Source organism: Copadichromis virginalis, linkage group LG10 (assembly GCF_057382275.1).
Source record: "Copadichromis virginalis isolate Kocher_CV1m ecotype Utaka linkage group LG10, C_Virginalis_male_GT1.1, whole genome shotgun sequence".
NCBI lineage: Eukaryota > Metazoa > Chordata > Actinopteri > Cichliformes > Cichlidae > Copadichromis > Copadichromis virginalis.
In genome coordinates this window covers 16,247,123-16,267,518 of record NC_140627.1, presented here as the reverse complement: position 1 = coordinate 16,267,518, position 20,396 = coordinate 16,247,123, and the positions used below count along the sequence as shown (strand labels likewise).

Sequence of the window (20,396 nt, the reverse complement as noted above, 5' to 3'; positions counted from 1 at the left end):
ACAGAGGATGCAGTCTCCATCGCACTGCACTCTGTCCTCTCACACCTGGACAACAACAACACCTACGCCAGAATGCTGTTTATAGACTTCAGTTCAGCATTCAATACAATCCACCCCTCACAACTCATCAGGAAACTGACAGACCTGGGCATCAGTTCCCTCATCTGCAAATGGTTACTGGACTTCCTGACCAACCGCCCCCAACATGTCCGGCTGGATAACCACTGCTCATCTACCATCACAATGAACACCGGTGTACCACAAGGCTGTGTGATGAGCCCTTTCCTCTACTCCCTCTTCACCCACGACTGCAGACCTGCTGATGGTTCCAACACCATCATTAAGTTTGCAGATGACACCACGGTGATTGGCCTCATCAGTGACAACGATGAGGCCGCCTACAGGGAGGAGGTGGATCGTCTGGCTGAGTGGTGCGACACAAACAACCTGCTGCTTAACACCGAGAAGACCAAGGAGCTCATCGTGGACTACAGGAGGAATGCTGACCCACATCCACCCATCCACATTAAGGGGACGGCTGTGGAGCGTGTGAGCAGCTTCAAGTTCCTGGGAGTCCACATCTCCGAGGATCTCACCTGGACGACCAACTGCTCCAAGCTGGTCAAGAAGGCTCACCAGCGCCTCTTCTTCTTGAGGACTCTGAGGAAGAACCACCTGTCCTCAGACATCCTGGTGAACTTCTATCGCTGCACCATCGAGAGCATCCTGACCAACTGTATAACAGTCTGGTACGGGAACTGCTCTGCCTCGGACCGGAAGGCGTTGCAGAGGGTCGTGAAAACTGCCCAGCGCATCGCCGGAGCACCACTTCCTGCCATAAAGGACATCTACAGGAAGCGGTGTCTGAAAAGGGCTGGGAAAATCATCAAAGACCCCAGTCACCCATCACATGGACTCTTCACCCTCCTGCCCTCTGGGAGGCGCCACAGGAGCCTCCGGACTAAGACCACCAGGTACCGGAACAGCTACTTCCCCACAGCTGTCAGACTCCTGAACTCTGCCTCCTGACATCTGACCCACGTTAAACTCATGCACTGAACATACACACCCCCACAATGGACAACTGTACCCTCAAACACACAATAATAACATGGAGTGAACCACCACTCACAACCACTAGCACTTTATATAGCCTCTGTAGAAACTATCTACACCCTCACTTATCTTAACTGAACTACTGTATAGCTCTGTGTAAATAATCATTCTGTACATTCAATAATCTTTAATCCTACAACTGTTTACAACTTGCATAGTTGCCGGGGATTCCCATGATGCATTGAGTTTTTCCTTTCCAGTCACCTTCCTCACTCACTATGCATTAATAGACCTCTCTGCATTGAATCATATCTGTTATTAACCTCTGTCTCTCTTCCACAGCATGTCTTTATCCTGTTTTCCTTCTCTCACCCCAACTGGTCGCAGCAGATGGTCCCGCCCCTCCCTGAGCCTGGTTCTGCTGGAGGTTTCTTCCTGTTAAAGGGGAGTTTTTACTTCCCACTGTCGCCAAAGTGCTTGCTCATAGGGGGTCATATGATTGTTGGGTTTTTCTCTGTATCTATGAAGCGCCTTGAGGTGACTTTTGTTGTGATTTGGCGCTATATAAATAAAATTGAATTGAATTGAATTATCTGAAGAAGAAGCAGAGTTGGTTTGTTTCCAGCTGAAATCATCCAGGCTCAGGAATTTGAATCGATCCACATCATTTCTGCTTGAACTAGAGAACATGAGTGTCGACTTACATTTGGTCTGTGAGACACATGTCATAGTGACAGTATTTGGGTTAATATGGCATTACTCACCCTGGTCGCATTTCTTCAATATCAGGCACCAAGTTCAGGAACTCGTTCTTTTGCAGCCCGCGCAAGGTAGGAGGTCTCCAGAGTGGGAACCATCGGGAAGTTTTCACAGTCTGAGCAGGAGGGACTGGAGGCACGTGAGCTGTTCTCAGGGGTCCTTTAACACAAATCACACCAAGTTAGAATCAAATAGATAACCTGTCAATAACCGTTTGCAGATCGAGGTCAATGTTCCTAAAAATATGTTTACTTCTGGCCCATGGAGCCACAGCGGGAGTCCGAGAGAGAGGGGCAGGTAGAGGAAGGGGTGAGGGTGGCACTGCTGAAGCTCGTCACGGATGGATCACGTCCGATCGGTGAGATGAGAGAAAGCTGAAGTGAAACAACAGCAGGATGAGGTAGACGTCAATATAGGAACTCCCTGATGTGACACAGAAAGGCTATTTTTTTATTTCTTTGTATTATTTCTCACCTTGCAGTCACTGATGCTGTTCACCAGCTGGTTGTATTCAGTATTGAAGGTGTGTGTCAGAAGGCGCAGGCACTACAACACAACAGGAACAAGACCGATCAGCTCCGAGCAGAGAAGGAAGAAGGCAGCAACAAGAACGCCCACTAAGCCCACGTTTTTCTCACCTTGGTGGCCAGCTCCTTCTCACGCTTTCAAAGGTGGTGCTGGAGATCTGCGAGGAGACGGAGGTGGATGTGGACAGAGTGCCGGAGCTCACGCTGGGGGACAGAGACTCACTCAGGGACTTGGTGGTGGGAGCTGTTCCCACGGGAGCCGCCTCTCCCAGAAGGTGACGGGTCTTTTCCACCTGGACGAAAGATGGGGGCGAATGTGAGGTGGGGAGAAGAGGGGAGGTTAGTCATGTAAAGTCTGTACTCTAAGAAAAAACTTTTTAGAATAGCACTTTGGTCTTTGAGCTGAAAAGTCATTTTTCCCTCTACGATATTAAACAGATTTATTTCTTTATGAATCTTTTAAGGCCCCACCTCCTGCAGCTGCTCCATCTTCTCCAGCTCCCACTGGTGCTCTAGGATGAGGCTATCTCCTCTGGGCCTCCAGCCGGCCAGGTTCTCCTCTCCACGCACATAAGCCACTGATGTGTCCAGGACCTTCCTCCTCCTCCTCTGCATCCCTGCTCAGGACATGAGCCCTCATTAGGATGAAGCTCTCCACAGAATTATGATAAAACAGCTGCCGTTCTTTAAACATGTTTCATGGCCGCTCACCTGGGCTTCCAGTGTCAGACATCTTACACAAGCTCAGCTCGTAGATCCCAGTCACTCGGTTGCTATAATGAAGCAGAAGTTTTGAACAAGGAAACTTTGTAACAGGGCAGATATCTTTGATTGTGAAACAGAGATGGCCACAGTGCAGCAGCCCAGATTTACCAGTCAGGAGTTTTGGAGTATCCAGTCCCAAAGAGGTTCTTGAGAGAACGGGGTGGGGAAATCTTGGCGTCTCGGGAGTAAAAGACCGTGCAGATGTCTTTGGTGATAATGGCAGGCTGGATGCAATGGTCCAGCTGCAGAGAGGAGATAAAGGGTGTGTGTTAGACACGATGACATCAAGAGACTTAAAAACACGTACAAACAGGTACAACACGGCGGAGCAGCGGCTGACCTCCAGATACGCAGATAAGGTCATGTAGATCTTCTCTCCGTAGGGAGTGACGCGGTTGAGCAGGAGGGAACCTTTTAAGGGTGTTTTTATTTGTGCTCCCTGGCCTGGAAATAAACGGTTTCCGATCAGACCTGCTTCATCTTTGTGCCCTTGGTATCTGACTCGCTTGCTCCCCCATGCATTTTAAAAGAATCCTTCTCTTCAGCATGAAGTTCTGGCTCAGCTTTAGTGTCTGCGTTACATGTACACAAAGACAGAAACATTCAATGATAAAAACACACAGTGGAATAAAATTGTAAGACGTCATCAGTTGATGCAGTTTAAGGACACTTGTTGTTCTGTGCAGTCTCACCTGGAGCTCACGCTTCTAGTTCATGCCATCATGACCAAAGATTCTTCAATTAATAGTTTAAAGATGTCCATGAATGCACTGCTAACTGCTCTTCACCCTGATAAAAATCAACATGCATTTAGAATAAGAAACACTTTTACAAAACCAAAAGCTTCACTGTACTTAGTGATTTATACGTCTACAAAACAGGTTCAGTTTGTAACTGAGAGAGCGGCTCAGTGGCGCTGAATTATATTTCCAATAGAAACACAATTTCAGTATGTTGTAGTAACAACACACTGCCACAAGATGGCAGCCTAGGCCTACTTTACCATGCTGTTCCAGTCAAAAAGAAAAAGTGACAGAGCCTTGAAAGAGTGACAGAGACACTTTTTATGAACTCATCTGTAATGTGTCACCTTTTCTGTAGGATGAAGAAGTGCTTCCCTTCTTTTAAAGTAAATACAGGCTTACAAAGATCCTCTAAACATGTTTCTGAAATAATCCTAAACACAATCATTAAATCAAAAATGCAAGAAACTATTTATTTAATCACTCTTCTTAACTTAATTCCTTAACTTAGTAAAAAAAAAAAAAAAATAGACAAGAACTTTTCTGCTGTCTCACCTCTGTCAGTTTTCATGCTGTTGCAAGAACAGGTGGAGGTGCAGGTGGAACTTTGACTTCAGTGTGGTTTGTATGTGCAGGCAGGAGTCTGACATCTCAGGACAGCAGAGGATTGTCGAGCACGGTGACTCCTGCTGCGACGCCCCCGTCTGACTGTCCTGAGCTCTTGGTCCTCAGCAGACGGCCCACACACTCATTCATCACCATGTCTTTACCCTGCCTGTAAGAAAACCAAGAAAAGGCTAACATTAGAAACAGCCACCAACCAATCCCTTTTACTCCACCACCCAAAAACCAGTGAGAAACACTAGCTAGTATTAACTTGGAATCAAAGTGCACTAATCCCCAGGCTCCCAGCATAACATACAGTCCAACACAAACTCCACAAACTGTCTTGCTTCAGCTGACTTTCCTTCACCTTCTCTCCAGACAATCTGTTGTGCTCTTTTCAGCACAAAGCCACACTCCTGCTCACTGATCCTCACCTCTTTTTAACCTAGTCTCAGCAACTTTGTCCCATAGCTTGCACATCCTTTCCACCTCCATCTTTCTTCCCAGCCAACTGATACATACCTTTTCTCCTTCCTTAAAAGCCAGCCTAAGAAATACCATTTTATAAACGCCCCATAAATGAAACTGCCATTTTCAAAAATCGTATCATCCAAATTCATGCAGCGTGGCTAAATTAAGAATGAATTACAAACCCGAGCTTCCTTGCTAACATGAGTAACAGCTAAACACTATCATAGTGGAGTGTAAAATTACTGCTAAAATAGCTCATATGAACCCTGATACTGGACTTTGTATTTATCAAAACAAATGATCTGATATTACAAAGAAAACTAATGATTGCTTTTTACAGTATTAGCCCAGAGTGATGTAAGGCAGGGTGGTTAGTCAGCCATAACCTGCTGACAACTTGTATCTGGTAGCTTTTTCACATCCTGATCAATGTTGTTGTCAAGTGTGTCTCATATACACTATTATCTCAGTCACAGTACAGCATGCATGAATCACAGTAGATACACAGTAATGCAAAACAGCAGGCAGTCATGTATGTGTCGTCACTGTTTTGACTGAGGCTAGCTCATACATGGAATGCAAGAAAATACTGCATGTGTGCAGATCCACACATGCACTGCTTAAACTTCCCTAGTTTAACAAATGGTGAGCAATAAACAGAAGTTTTCAACATTTTTAAAGACGCTTCTATCCCCCCGCCCGCTGTACCTCCTCCTTCTCGCTGAGACTTCAAGACAAACCGTTCTGCTGCTGACAAGGCCACTGATACTGTTTTGTCCCTCTCTGGACCCTGTAGACCAGCGCAACCACAGAGAAATAAATCAGAGGAATAAAATGCAAATGATATTGCTTACACTGAACAGCAACACCCAGGTGAGGATTATCTAATGCCAAATTTTCCAAACAATGAACAAACCGTGCCCTTTGTCTCACCATGTCTAGAGTGTAGAGGTCAGCCAATGTCGCTCGGATCTGCTGCACAGCTTGAGGCTGGTCTGGGAAGAATCTGTCCAGGACTCCAGGTCTGGGGAGCACTTGCTGAACCTTCTTGGTACCAGCCAGGTGAGCGCTGATATCTGGACACTTCACAGCTCGAGAGCGCTCCATGAGGAGACGAGCATCCCAGCTCTGCAATGGAAAACAGACAATGAATTCTCTGCTTTTTATCATTAGATGTATTTCTGTATTAAAAAATTCCGTTTATTGGGCCACTTTGTGCTGGAAGAATTTTTCCAGCATAAAATAGCCTCTATCATTTCACTAACTAACTTATTTCACTGCTGCTAATGACGTTTCACAAACTGTCACAGGTTTTTTAGCTTCGTTCGTATAAACTTTCTTGTGGTTGAGATTCCCGAGAAAACAGCCAGCACACTGAGCAGCAGAGGGTGACAACAGTTGGTTTCAACAAAAAAACGGCATCAAAAAAGTCACGGTCATCAGAGCAACATCAGAGAAACAATAAAGTCTAACCATGGAAGGCTTTTTTAAGTATGTGCATAAAAACACAAACACAAAGAACATCAACAATGAGCACCTTTCTTTTTGCTGAAAGTGATATAGCTTTCTGTTACCATCAACTGAAACCGCCAACATTTCAGGTGTGCATGCTGGGCAGCTGAAGCTGACATCACAGCACAGCTGCTCTTCCTCATCCAGAAAGCTGTGCTGCAGTGCATCGCTTTTGGCACGCCCAGTCTGTATGTACAGAAACATAACAGAGGAGTAAATATTTGCATCTGCTTATTGAAAAACAATATCAAAGAAATACTTCACTCAGCCTTCCCCCACACTTGCAGTTGCTTGCAAAAGTATTCGCCCCCCTCAGATCTGTGGCAAGATCTGAAACTGCTGTTCACAAACGCTGTCCATCTAATCTGACTGAGCTGGAGCTGTTTTGCAAAGAAGAATGGGCAAAGATTTCAGTCTCTAGATGTGCAAAGCTGGTAGAGACAGACCCTAAAAGACTGGCAGCTGTAACTGCAGCAAAAGGTGCTTCTACAAAGTATTGACTCAGGGGGCTGAATAATTACGCACACCCCACTTTGCAGTTATTTATTTGTAAAAAATGTTTGGAATCATGTATGATTTTCCTTCCACTTCTCACGTGTGCACCACTTTGTGTTGGTCTTTCACGTGGAAGTCCAATAAAATTGATTCATGTTTGTGGCTGTAATGTGACAAAATGTGGAAAAGTTCAAGGGGGCCGAATACTTTTGCAAGCCACTGTAGTACCACGCTCCAACAGTTTTGCAAAAGCTTCCCTGGAGAATCATGGAGAAAATACTTTTAGTTCCAGGAAGGAGCTCAAGAGGTCTAAAGTGTAAAGAGTAGACATGTTGACAGATGCTGGCCAATATCCACTCCTAACCAGGTCCTTTAAATCAGGGCTGCACTGCTGCTGCCATGTTTGACATCTGTGTATCGCCTGGTGCACATCATAACGTCCTTGGACCAAAAAGAAGAAGAAACAACATGAATAATACACCACTGCCTTCACAGATGACTTCTGTTAAAGCAATACCATGTTCTGATTGTACAGCAAGGGCAGAAAACATGCTCCATCACACTATGTTCAAATCCATCACAGAAACCTAAATAGCAGGTTGCTGTTTACTATTAATGTCGATTAAAATCACGATTTTTCCTGCTGATACTGTGAAGTTTACGCAACCCACAGGAGCAGTTTCAAAGCTTTACTGTTGGCAGAATGCGAGCTACCAAGAAAGAGAAAACCACTTAAATAGATTCTTTCTAACTGGCTGTAGACACATATGAAAACCAAAATTGAGTGAATCTCATGAGGAAATATCTTGTATATTGGTGCAATTTTGACCGTCCACTCTAATAATACATGTGGTTGGAGGAAAGGCTTTAAAAACATCAATAACACTTTCTCTGTTGTGGAGTGGCTGATGTTCGTGATGTAGAACATCACAATCCCCACAGAACCATTCCTCTGGAAGACACTCTCTGCACATAGACAGGACTTTGAACAAATTCAGCAAAATTTGAATAACTGAAAGTAGTATGCACTCAGATCCAGCCACTCTTGACAAAGGTAGCAGCTTCTATTTTGATATTATAGCTCCGGGTGGCTCAGTGTGCTTCACTATGAGCTGACGGTTAAAAGGACATTTGTCAAACTCATGTGGTTTTATAATTATTAAACTTCTCACACGCTCAAAGACATAAATGTCAGCCAACAAGGCATCGCTCATCAAGCTTAGCTCCATAGAAATGTATGTTATTGACACTTAATAACAGCAGGGTGAAGACAGTGGCAACACAGAGGATGGCCAACAGCTTCTGTGTCAGTGAGACATTTCAGCTGGTGTGGCCGTGCTTCTTTCCAGCACTCAGCAGCTTTCTGCTGCCAAAAGGACCGTGACACTGCCCTACTTCTTTGAGCCTCCGGAGAACGACATCAATCCAAAACAGCAGACAGCCTTTTCAAATACTTTTCTCTAAAGAATGCAAATATCAAGTATTCTTGCTCCCCTTTCTTTCTGATAATGTCACTTTTACAAATCCTGTCCCATCAGCTCTCATGGCTGGTTTGGCTTTGAGGGTCGGGGAGGACAAAAAGCTATTAAGGACCTTTTGATCTGCAGTCCAGTTCTCCTCTAAAGTATTAAGGATGAAGCAACAGTGCTCCTCTTTGCTATTCTGAAATGTGTGTTAAACACAGTGTAGAAGGTAAGTAGAAGCTTACACAGCACCATCAGCCATCATGCTAAATTTGCATCTTCAAAAGTCAATGCAGCCAGACTCACACCTGATTATAAATGTTCAGGAGACACTGTTGAATGTTTAGTGTTAACTTAAATCACTCATCATTTACAGTATTACAGAGTTCAGGGTTATGGGTTAGCACTATCATGTTACCCGTAACTGGATTAACTATGGTAGTAACTTAACTAGCAGTGTTGGTCAAGTTACTTACTTCCCCCAAAAGTAATCCCCTTACTTTACTGATTACTTATTTTCAAAAGTAATTAATTACTTAGTTACTTTTTAAAAACATGATTTATGACCTGAATAGGTAATAACGCAATAGATCTTTCAGCCCAATTCTACTTTTTCTGCATCATCCATCATACAAAATGTAATCAAATGGAAAAGTCTGTTTTTAAAACTTGTTTTATTAGTTTGAATCTTTTTACTTTATGCATCAAGCAAAAATTAAATTATATGCAACATCCTGACTAGAAGAAATTTGTGGAAGAATCCGCGAGTCTCTCTGTGAATTTCCAATCCCGTAGTAGCATACTCGGTGCTTGCTCTGAAGTTAAGGGTTTTTTCGCTGTAAAAAGAAGTTTCTAAAAGTTTTTGTCACTTTTTACGGAATCAAACTCAAAGTAAGCTCAGTACTTCCACGCTTTAAACGCTGCACGGTCATACTCTCTCTGCACTCCTCCATAGATTATCCATTCTTGATCTGCACACAGCTGTTATTGTCATGAGGCACTCTGGCAAAAAAATTACGGTTTTAGTAACGCAGTAACGCAGCGTGCTTATGGGAAAGTAACAGTAATCTAATTACCTTTTTGCAATAGTAATCCCTTACATTACTCGTTACTTGAAAAAAGTAATTGGATTACAGTAACGCTTTACCCCGCGTTACTGCCCATCTCTGGCTGTGAAACACTAATGAAAAATGATTAACTCAAGTTTTTGCTGCTAAAGTTGGTTCCATCAGCTGCTGAATCACAGGATGTACTTGGTTATAGTCATTTGTGCATTTTGGGTTGCTTTAAATAAATAATGATGTGTTGTAATCATCCAGATCTAGAAGCTTAAACTGCTTTTTCACGTGTCTGTAAATGAATTTCTTTCTTATCATTGGTGTCGGCTTCTGATTTGTCTGTTGTCAAGGTCTCACCTCAGTGTGATTCGTTTTGTCATGATTAAAGGATGAATGTGAACACAGCTTCAGTGTAAATGTGAATGAAAAAAAAAAAAGCGGGAAAAAGGAGGAGCCCGGAGCTTCGTCTTTCGCTCGGCCTACCCCGCTATAGCAGACGGACCGTCAGAGACTCGAACTTGGCCGTTAAACTCTGGGGTCTGAATGCTGGCCTCTTAACGCTGCGCACCACACAGCCGGCCAGAAGAAAATAGAAAAAAAGGACATTTATCTTCTGTTGTTCAACAATTTTTTTCGTTTTTTTAAATCTATTTAGCTTGTTGTGCAGCATTGTTCCACACAAATGACACATGGAAACCTAGCTATTTTTTTATTGGCTTTCACAAAATGGGACTGCCAATGTTGGAGGTGTTACTGCGCCAAAGTCTTCCTGCTAGCCAGAAACCTGCTGGCGGCGCCACTATGTTCTCAGCACACTCTTCAGCGTCAGCTTTGTTGCCTGTTTTCGGCACACCTACCTAGTCCCACTCATCCACTTTATCTGCTCATGGCAGATTTACCCACACTGAACACTCCTTGGATTAAGGTAAATTGAAGCAGGTCATTATAAAAAAGACACACAGTTTATCATCTTATCCTTGTGCAACAGCTAAAAGCACTCTGTTCATTTGTTTGCTAGATTAGCCGCTAGCATACACACTGTGTTAGAGGCTTGTTGCTACCTAGTTAGCGATGCTACACACCTGTTACTGTGTATTTTTCAATGATTCAGCACTCCTTGGATTTTTAGACAGTAATGAGATCATGTGCACACTCCACAGAGGTCCAGAGTCCAAATGTGACCTCTAGCACCAAACGCTTGCTGCAGTTGTTGGTGTCAGAGGTGACACATAAGGTATCGGGTTTTCTGTGTGATTACTTTTTCATATAGGACCAAGTATGTTTGGATAGCGTTTTGCCCTTGAAAACTGCCGTTGAATATTAGACATTGTTGTCTAATGTTATAAATGTATTGATGTGAAAGGTGTAAGTGTGACAAATATGGAATAAGATAGGAAATCAGAAAGGAGGCAAATACTTGTTCACAGGGCTATAGTCTGTAAATGGTCTTCTTTTGGCTATAGTAGATCTTTTACTTGTTCATTTTTTAATTGTTTGTTAAAATAGTTTTTTTCCATCATATTGAGTATAGAGGAATGCAACTGTGAGCTTTAGCAATTATCCCGCTTCAACAGGACCGTGATCCCGATGTGTGAGACAGCAGGGTGCTGCCACTGGTGTTGTAATGTGTGATTTAGTTCCTCCTAACATTTCAGTTTTCTTCCAGTATCTATCCTCTGTGATTACTGGCTCTTTAGACAGATTTAATAGAAGTGTGTGAGCTATTGGCTCAGTATAAAGGGTCAGTAGTGTTTTCATGTCACCTATCCATCCTCCATTTAGTCACCCAAAGCATGTAGTAAATACTGCTCACTTTTATTCACCTTCTCTTAAATCCAGAAAAATTCCCACTTGTTAACGTTGAGTGTGTGTGTGTGCGTGTGTGTGTGCGTGTGTGCGTGTGTGCGCGTGTGCGTGTGTGTGTGTGCGTGTGTGTGTGTGTGTGCCAGTTGCAGCCTCCAAGTTGAACACCATCACCAAATCCAACCTGGGTCAGTGTGTCAGCAAGTACGACCTGCTGGTCTGGTTTGAGATCAGCGAGCTGGAGCCCACTGGAGAGTGAGTATCCACCTGGAGTGTTATATTCACGCACAAGCTTTAAAGGAACCATAAAAATGATCTCCAGGAAGAATATTATAAGTTGGGATGTTGTGTCACCTCCTCCCTCCATGCACAGGTACATCCCAGCCATCGTGGATCACAGTGGAGGCCTGCCCTGTCATGGTACCTACCTGCTGCACCAGGTACAGGATTGGTGCACATGTTGTTTCCTTATTACTCACACAGTGGTAACTGCTTCCTTTGTACACAGTTGAATATCTTCTTTTAAAGCGTAATGTTGCTCTAGCTGTGCTCACTGTGATCCTGAGCTCCTGTTATGTTTGCTGCAGGGGATCCAGCGGAGGATCACAGTGACCCTCATCCACGAGAAAGGCAGCGAGCTCCATTGGAAAGATGTTCGTGAGCTGGTTGTAGGTGAGCAGCCTGCCTTTAGGGTCTAGTCGTGCTATACCTCTGTGTAGAAAACAAAACCCCAAAGCACCGAAACAATGTTTTATAGTGTTTGTGTGCTTTTGATAGAGGAAGACAGGACAGAACATCATTAAAGGGATTTGACTTTGTGAGATCACCCTGAAAACGCACCACTCGGTTCACTCTGAGATATTTTCAGTCTGGAAAGATGAATCTGTCGGGCTTCAGGCTGCTTCTCACTTTAAGCAGTTCATGCTGTAGCTGATGGACCAAAAATGACATTTGATATTTTAGACATTCAGCTGCTGACTCTGAAGCCAACAGGCTCTTGAGTGTGGATGATTGTGTTGGTACTGGATGCTGTGATCAAACAGCTGTTCTGATCTGTCTTCATTCATGCCTGTTGTTATTAAGCCTCCTAAGCTCCAAACCAGTAAAAGCAATCTTTGGAGGCAACACCCTTTTTAGTACTTTGCTGTATTTGTTTGTGATTGTGTGACACTGAACCACAGTGCTATGTATATCCTCTGTAACACTCAGACGTTTCCAGATCAGTGTTTCCCCCTCAGCTGTTTCTCACTATAGAGTCTTTCCTCTGTAACAATGAGGCACCAGCAGAGCATATCTGGCTCCCAGTCTGTGGCTGATAGTGCCCCCTGCTGTTAATAACAGGAACAGTGTAACCTTGTATGGAGCTCATAGTGATGGTCTGAAGATTGCTGCTGCAAGGCAGTAATTTGTATCCATGTGTGCTGTCTATTCTGAGCATATGCAGTTATGTGAGCTCTCAGGTTTTATGTATCAGGACATAATTAAAAACAATCAGGTCCTTAGTAGGTCTTAATATGAGGTAAATATAAAACATGAAGTGTTTGTGAGGTTCATCTGCAGCACCTTTGTCTCTGTGAAATGTTTGCTAATTTAACATTTTCCCTCCTAAACAGGAAGGAGTTTGTGGAGGCCTATGTGAATCATGCCTTCAACACATCAGTGGAGAATCTGTTCCAGGAGTTCAAGCGAGGCTTCTTCCTGGTGTGTGAGCAGGATTTGGTGAGGCTGTTTCGACCAGAGGAGCTGCAGGGAGTGCTGGTCGGCCAGGACGTGCATGACTGGGAAAAGTTCAAACAGGTACAGTCAGCCAAACAGACACAGGCTGTAGTTTCACAGCTGTCCTGTAGCACAATAACTGTGTACTGCATACTGTCAAAAGCATTCAGTCGGCTGCTTTAACACAAATATGAACTTGAGTCACATCTCAGTCTTAATCCAGACTTTTGTATGATAGTATAATATAATAGTCAGCCCACCCTTCGCAGCTATAACTGCTTCCACTCTTCTGGGAAAGCTTTCCACAAGGTTTAGGTGTGTTTATGGGAATTTTTTGACTATTCTTCCAGAGGTGCATTTGTGGTGTCAGACACTGACGTTGGAGGAGAAGGCCTGGCTCACAGTTGCTGCTCTAATTCATCCCAAAGATGTTCTATCAGGTTGAGGTCAGGACTCTGTGCAGGCTAGTCCAGTTCTTCTACACCAAACTCACTCATCCATGTCTTTATGGACCTTGTATTGTGCACTGGTGCCCAGCCATGTGCACACATGCCCACACTTTACACTTGGCACAGTGCAGTCAGACAAGTACTTCTGGCAACCACCAAACCCTGACACATCCATCGGATTGCCAGTCAGAGAAGTGTGATTCGTCACTCCAGTAAACACATCTCCACTGCTTTAGAGTCCAGTGTTGAGATGCTTAAATCACTCCATCTGACGCTTTGCATTGTGTTTGTCAGTGTAAGGCTGGGATGCAGCTGCTCAGCCATGGAAACCAATGAAGTTTGGACATCTGTAACAACAGCAGACTGCAGATATTGGTGACTTAAGTGCACTATGAGCCTTAGCATCAGCTGACTAGCTGTCATTTCCAATTACTTCCACTTTGTTATAATATCACTAACAGCTGACTATGGAATATTTAATAGCGAGGAAATTTCATGACTGGACTTGTTGCACTGGTGCATCCTATCACATTACCATGCTGGAATTCATTCAGTTCCTGAGAGCGACTCGTCCTTTCACACATGTTTGTAGAAGTAGTCTGCATGCCTAGGTGCTTGATTTAATACACCTGTGTCCATGGAAGTGATTGGAACACATTAATTGAATGATTTGGATGTGTTAGGGAATACTTTTGGCAACATAGTGTATGCCTGACCTTACAAACTCTATGATTATAACAGTCATTTTCACTGTTTTCAGAACACAAGTTATGGTTGGAGATATCATGACCGCCACCCCACCATACAGATGTTTTGGGAGGTATTTGATGAACTAACTGAAGAGCAGAGGAAAGATGTCCTTCGTAAGTACTTGCTGAAGCCTCCATTATGATATGTTACTGAAATCACACTGTATCATATAAAACATTAGATTTTTCTGCGCTTTACCAAGATACATTAGAGAGCAGCATTGTTCTGATTAATATACTGTAAAGCTGCTTCTAGCTGGTGGACTGAGCCGCCTCACCTTTCACCTGGCTCACGTCACACACCTGGAGAGACTCGACCTCCACCTGTGTTGCCTCACGCGAGATGATCTAGAGGCTCTGAGTCAGTTGCTACCAATCTCACACGCCGGACACTAATCGCATGCTCGCTGCAGCAGTCATGTGACTCGTTGTTTTTCAGTCCAGGTGCTGCCCTCTCTCACTGCACTGACCGAGCTTGATGTGTCATCCAATAAGGAAGTGGGAGGTGTGGTCCACCTGCTGGTCTCCGCCCTCCCTGCGACACAAATGAGGAGGCTGCCATTCAACAGCTGCTACATGAGCAACGAGTCCTTCACTGCTCTGGGTAACACACACACACACACACACACACACTTGTTTATTTATAGAAGTTTTCCTTCAAGTCATTCTCCCTGAATACCTCTTCCACCCTCTAGCCTGAAATGGTGAAAACTTTGTGTTTATGCATCAGCCCTGGCGGTGTCCTATCTGCGCACGGTGGATATTTCCTGGTGTAAAGTGGTTGGCGGTCACTTGGCGCTCCTGCTGGATGCTCTGCAGCCATCAGTCGTCAGCGAGCTCCGTCTTTGCAGCTGCGAGCTCACCACTGATGACATGCAACATCTGGGTAACTAACACACAATGACATTATACTTTTTCTTTTTTGGTCTGTAGTGGATCATTAGGCTGCATAAATGTATATTAAGACAAGTAAAGCCTGAAGGAAATTGATATTTCTTTCATTTATTTCATGCTGCCAGCATCTGTAGCTGTCGTATAAAACAAAACAATGAAACTATTCGGTGTTATTTTTGTCTCCATCAGAAACATTGTGAACAAAACAGTAAAGTGAACAGGCATAAAGTGATCAGTTATCAATGGGTCCTCTTCCTCTGTGCAGCTGCCGTGTGCAGACGGGGCTGTCTCTCCTCACTCCGTGCACTGGATCTGTCCTACAACAGCTTGGTGGGAGACAACGGTTGGTGCAGTCTGTTTGCAGCAGGAGGTCTGGGCTCTCTGGAAGACGTGGATGTCAGTTTGCGACCTTCAACCTCTGCTCCGTGCTCAGCCTGGCTGCCCGCTCTGCTCCGAGCTCTGCCTCAAATGCCGGCGCTGGCTCGACTGGCCATGCAGAGGTGGACAGCTGACTGTCAGGAGAGAGAGCAGCTGAGGTACTGTCTGAAAAAGAGGAGCGTCCTGCTGGAAAGGGATCCAGATTTACAAGACACATCATCAGCATGTAAAGGGAACAGTCAGGAGAGCCTAGAAGAGAGTCAGCCTGAGGAGATTGGAGCGGACCGCACTGGAATTTACTGTCAAAGAGCGACCCACTTTGTTGCTTTATTATTATTTTTTTAAGTCTCTGTTACCACAAGAAGGTCAGTGTTGACGTCAGCTGCATCACGTCTGATGTAAACTGTGTCACACGTGATGGTTTCAGGGAATACTGGGAACTTACAGAGTTAAGCACAGCTGGTGTGGGTTATCATATTTGTCGTCTCTCACCTTGGCTGCAGGGTCTGGGTCTTTCGAATGCAGCAGTCCTAACACTTGAGACACACATGCCGAGAAGTGGGGATACCTGGAAATGGACAAAGGCTTTCAGCAGAGTTTTAAAGCAGCTATTCAGGAAAAGAGCTGTGAATTATCTGCATACCTTGTTAGGTAATCAGCTATTTTGGGGTTCTTTAACAAATCAACCAAAAGGTCGACTGAGTATTTTCTCGTCAGAGTACCTTCACCGTTCACGATGATGTTGAGCACAAGCTGGAGCGTTTGATGGATGTTCTTTGCATCAAAGAGCTACGAGGAAATCCCAGAGAGTAGAGACAGGATATTATGTGAATCAGCATGAATGTTGTTTGTTGTTCAACAGATAAAAACAAGAAGAGAAAATAGAAACAAAGTAAAAAAGGAACAATTGTTTCTGCTGTTAAGAAAAAAAAATTGAGTCATGGCAGAGACCTGCAGAAGTCTTGAGTCTCATTTGATGACATTTTGTCAGATTGCCTTGTAATAAAAAAAAAACAAAACTGTTTTTTGAGCAAAAGTTCTCCAGGTTTTTTTGGAGTTCTTTCAAAGTTTTCTTATTTTTGGACGTTAGCTGCTTTTTCACTCTTTTTCAGTCCAGTCTGTGCATCTGAACATTTACAGAAAGATTTCTTTGTTTCGTCTTTAGACACTTTGTTAAACGCAGATCCCAGCAGAGTTCGCCTACCTTCTCTCCAACCTTCTCAGGTTTTGTGGATATTATACATGGTTATGCTGAGGATATGTCGGCTACTTTCCACTGGAAATGCCTTTTGGTTAAACTGTCAGCGAGGAATTTGCACTGTTACATTTTTATATAACTTTAATGCAAAAAAAAACAGCTGCTTGTTTAAGTGAAAATACACTGATGGGGTTTTTTTCTATTCATGAACAGGAGTGTGATCAGTTTAATAAAAGAAAAAATAACCATAACCAAGATATGAGGGGAAATCTTGGACAAATACAAGCAGACTGGAGCAGCCAGCGTTCAAAACACCGACGTTCAAGGTAACAGAAGGTTCCCGAGCCACATCTACCCAGCTGGTTTCTGTGTTTCTTGTGTATTTGTGTACACTGTGACTTCATGGCTGTCTTGGGCTCCAGCTCTTGTTTTGGTGTCTCATTAATTTGATTTAATGTCCTGCTTAGTGATAACATCACTCTTGGCCTCCCTGCACTGGCTTCCAATTGAATTTAGGATTCATTTTAAAGTTCTTTTATTGGTTTTTAAATCTTTAAATGGTCTGGCACCTGCTGAAGCCCTATGTCCCCACTCGTTCGCTCCGGTCAGCTGAGCAGCTGTTGCTCTCAGTCCCCAAATCACGGCTGAAACTGAGAGGAGACCGAGCGTTCTCTATCGTGGCTCCTAAGCTTTGGAATAATCTTCCTCTTCACATTAGGCAATCGACATCAGTGCTGGTTTTTAAATCCAGATTGAAAACGCATTTTTATTCACTGGCTTTTGACTCAGTGGTTGACTGACTTGTATTTTATTGTTTTTCGCTATGTTTATTATTGTATCGTATTTATTATTCTTATGGTATCTATTATGTTTCTATTGTTCAGCAGTTTGGTCAGCCTTGTGTGTTTTTAAAGTGCTATATAAATAAACAATGATGATGATGATGAACATAGTAACGTGTGTTGGGTTGCTCTGTCTTCAGACTCACTGTCAGACTGATTAGACAGTGAGTCTGAAGGTGAGAGTCCTCACTGCCCACGCCTGTCTTTGGGTCTGACCAACACCGTTTCCTGTGTGTCATTCCCCCCTCGCCTTCCCCCCTCCGTCCTGTCTGCACTGACCTCTCCAATAAAGACAAAAGGCCTCATTTTCTGAAACTCTTCCTATCCCATCACCTTGCGAAGAATCACTTCACCATGTTGATTAATAAGGACGGTGGGAATGGTTTGAAGTCTCGTCACAGAAAATGTGCCAAAGGCAAAGAATCTGAGCTTGAAATAAAATGAAATGAAAGATCAGCCCCACACAGGGGTTAAATTCAGATGGAAACTCTTATCACACAAAGAGAACAAGCGAATAAATATATCTGAGTGTGGCCCCTCGACTGTCACAGTGTAGCTGACATTTGATCTTATCATGTGTTAAAGCTATTTTAATTACTGAAGAGAACCAGTGTCAAACTCAGCCCAAGTATGGTTGTACGTTAATCCTTAAAGCAACAACGTTTTTAAAGTTGCAGCGTCATTTTTACACCACACCTAAAATCCCACTAATCGTCCGGGCTCTTCACCCTATGACCACACGCTGGGGTATCTAACACCACATGACCCAAATGGAAACTATGTCAGCTGAAAGAAACCCATCGAAATGTGCAACACTTAAAACTTTGCCTGATTGGAGCATGGCTTCAAATACAGCCCTGAAAACAGACAGGCGGTCGTTGGCATTTCGTTACAAAGTTTCCTTGTTCAAAACTTCTGCTTCATTATAGCAACCGAGTGACTGGGATCTACGAGCTGAGCTTGTGTAAGATGTCTGACACTGGAAGCCCAGGTGAGCGGCCATGAAACATGTTTAAAGAACGGCAGCTGTTTTATCATAATTCTGTGGAGAGCTTCATCCTAATGAGGGCTCATGTCCTGAGCAGGGATGCAGAGGAGGAGGAGGAAGGTCCTGGACACATCAGTGGCTTATGTGCGTGGAGAGGAGAACCTGGCCGGCTGGAGGCCCAGAGGAGATAGCCTCATCCTAGAGCACCAGTGGGAGCTGGAGAAGATGGAGCAGCTGCAGGAGGTGGGGCCTTAAAAGATTCATAAAGAAATAAATCTGTTTAATATCGTAGAGGGAAAAATGACTTTTCAGCTCAAAGACCAAAGTGCTATTCTAAAAAGTTTTTTCTTAGAGTACAGACTTTACATGACTAACCTCCCCTCTTCTCCCCACCTCACATTCGCCCCCATCTTTCGTCCAGGTGGAAAAGACCCGTCACCTTCTGGGAGAGGCGGCTCCCGTGGGAACAGCTCCCACCACCAAGTCCCTGAGTGAGTCTCTGTCCCCCAGCGTGAGCTCCGGCACTCTGTCCACATCCACCTCCGTCTCCTCGCAGATCTCCAGCACCACCTTTGAAAGCGTGAGAAGGAGCTGGCCACCAAGGTGAGAAAAACGTGGGCTTAGTGGGCGTTCTTGTTGCTGCCTTCTTCCTTCTCTGCTCGGAGCTGATCGGTCTTGTTCCTGTTGTGTTGTAGTGCCTGCGCCTTCTGACACACACCTTCAATACTGAATACAAGCAGCTGGTGAACAGCATCAGTGACTGCAAGGTGAGAAATAATACAAAGAAATAAAAAAATAGCCTTTCTGTGTCACATCAGGGAGTTCCTATATTGACGTCTACCTCATCCTGCTGTTGTTTCACTTCAGCTTTCTCTCATCTCACCGATCGGACGTGATCCATCCGTGACGAGCTTCAGCAGTGCCACCCTCACCCCTTCCTCTACCTGCCCCTCTCTCTCGGACTCGCGCTGTGGCTCCATGGGCCAGAAGTAAACATATTTTTAGGAACATTGACCTCGATCTGCAAACGGTTATTGACAGGTTATCTATTTGATTCTAACTTGGTGTGATTTGTGTTAAAGGACCCCTGAGAACAGCTCACGTGCCTCCAGTCCCTCCTGCTCAGACTGTGAAAACTTCCCGATGGTTCCCACTCTGGAGACCTCCTACCTTGCGCGGGCTGCAAAAGAACGAGTTCCTGAACTTGGTGCCTGATATTGAAGAAATGCGACCAGGGTGAGTAATGCCATATTAACCCAAATACTGTCACTATGACATGTGTCTCACAGACCAAATGTAAGTCGACACTCATGTTCTCTAGTTCAAGCAGAAATGATGTGGATCGATTCAAATTCCTGAGCCTGGATGATTTCAGCTGGAAACAAACCAACTCTGCTTCTTCTTCAGATAATTCAATTCAATTCAATTTTATTTATATAGCGCCAAATCACAACAAAAGTCACCTCAAGGCGCTTCATAGATACAGAGAAAAACCCAACAATCATATGACCCCTTATGAGCAAGCACTTTGGCGACAGTGGGAAGTAAAAACTCCCCTTTAACAGGAAGAAACCTCCAGCAGAACCAGGCTCAGGGAGGGGCGGCCATCTTCTGCGACCAGTTGGGGTGAGAGAAGGAAAACAGGATAAAGACATGCTGTGGAAGAGAGACAGAGGTTAATAACAGATATGATTCAATGCAGAGAGGTCTATTAATGCATAGTGAGTGAGAAAGGTGACTGGAAAGGAAAAACTCAATGCATCATGGGAATCCCCGGCAACTATGCAAGTTGTAAACAGTTGTAGGATTAAAGATTATTGAATGTACAGAATGATTATTTACACAGAGCTATACAGTAGTGCAGTTAAGATAAGTGAGGGTGTAGATAGTTTCTACAGAGGCTATATAAAGTGCTAGTGGTTGT

The 20,396-nt window shown here is 44.1% G+C and overlaps 3 protein-coding genes and 1 pseudogene across 8 annotated transcripts; 2 read left to right on the top strand and 2 right to left on the bottom strand.

Annotated features, from left to right (window-relative positions):
* Positions 1–2,297: 2,297 nt before the first annotated feature.
* On the bottom strand, positions 2,298–3,507 carry LOC146700141 (kinesin-like protein KIF1B). The gene is made up of 6 exons (XM_085470232.1): positions 3,448–3,507; positions 3,216–3,349; positions 3,054–3,115; positions 2,814–2,959; positions 2,454–2,635; positions 2,298–2,361 (listed from the first exon to the last, which is right to left on the bottom strand). The coding sequence occupies exons 1-6, from the start codon at positions 3,469–3,471 to the stop codon at positions 2,346–2,348; spliced, it is 564 nt and encodes a 187-aa protein (XP_085326358.1). The 5' UTR covers positions 3,472–3,507; the 3' UTR covers positions 2,298–2,345.
* A 109-nt stretch (positions 3,508–3,616) lies between these two features.
* LOC146700140 (glutathione synthetase-like) lies at positions 3,617–6,924 on the bottom strand. The gene is made up of 6 exons (XM_085470234.1): positions 6,502–6,924; positions 5,861–6,055; positions 5,636–5,717; positions 4,406–4,625; positions 3,800–3,896; positions 3,617–3,679 (listed from the first exon to the last, which is right to left on the bottom strand). The coding sequence occupies exons 1-4, from the start codon at positions 6,664–6,666 to the stop codon at positions 4,606–4,608; spliced, it is 462 nt and encodes a 153-aa protein (XP_085326360.1). The 5' UTR covers positions 6,667–6,924; the 3' UTR covers positions 3,617–3,679; positions 3,800–3,896; positions 4,406–4,605.
* Positions 6,925–11,042: 4,118 nt separating this feature from the next.
* Positions 11,043–19,715, top strand: LOC146700138 (kinesin-like protein KIF1B; annotated as a pseudogene).
* Positions 12,894–17,586, top strand: LOC146700139 (leucine-rich repeat-containing protein 31-like). 6 transcript variants are annotated; one of them, XM_085470213.1, is made up of 7 exons: positions 12,894–13,055; positions 13,325–13,420; positions 14,184–14,286; positions 14,612–14,776; positions 14,903–15,058; positions 15,332–15,809; positions 15,948–17,586. In XM_085470213.1, exons 2-6 carry the CDS (start codon positions 13,403–13,405, stop codon positions 15,787–15,789), a joined length of 900 nt encoding a protein of 299 aa, XP_085326339.1. In that variant the 5' UTR covers positions 12,894–13,055; positions 13,325–13,402; the 3' UTR covers positions 15,790–15,809; positions 15,948–17,586. The 6 variants fall into 6 exon arrangements, with proteins under 6 accessions (XP_085326339.1, XP_085326338.1, XP_085326340.1 ...); XM_085470212.1 differs by having other exon boundaries at positions 15,332–17,586; XM_085470214.1 differs by having other exon boundaries at positions 13,325–13,437; positions 15,332–17,586.
* Positions 19,716–20,396: the final 681 nt, after the last annotated feature.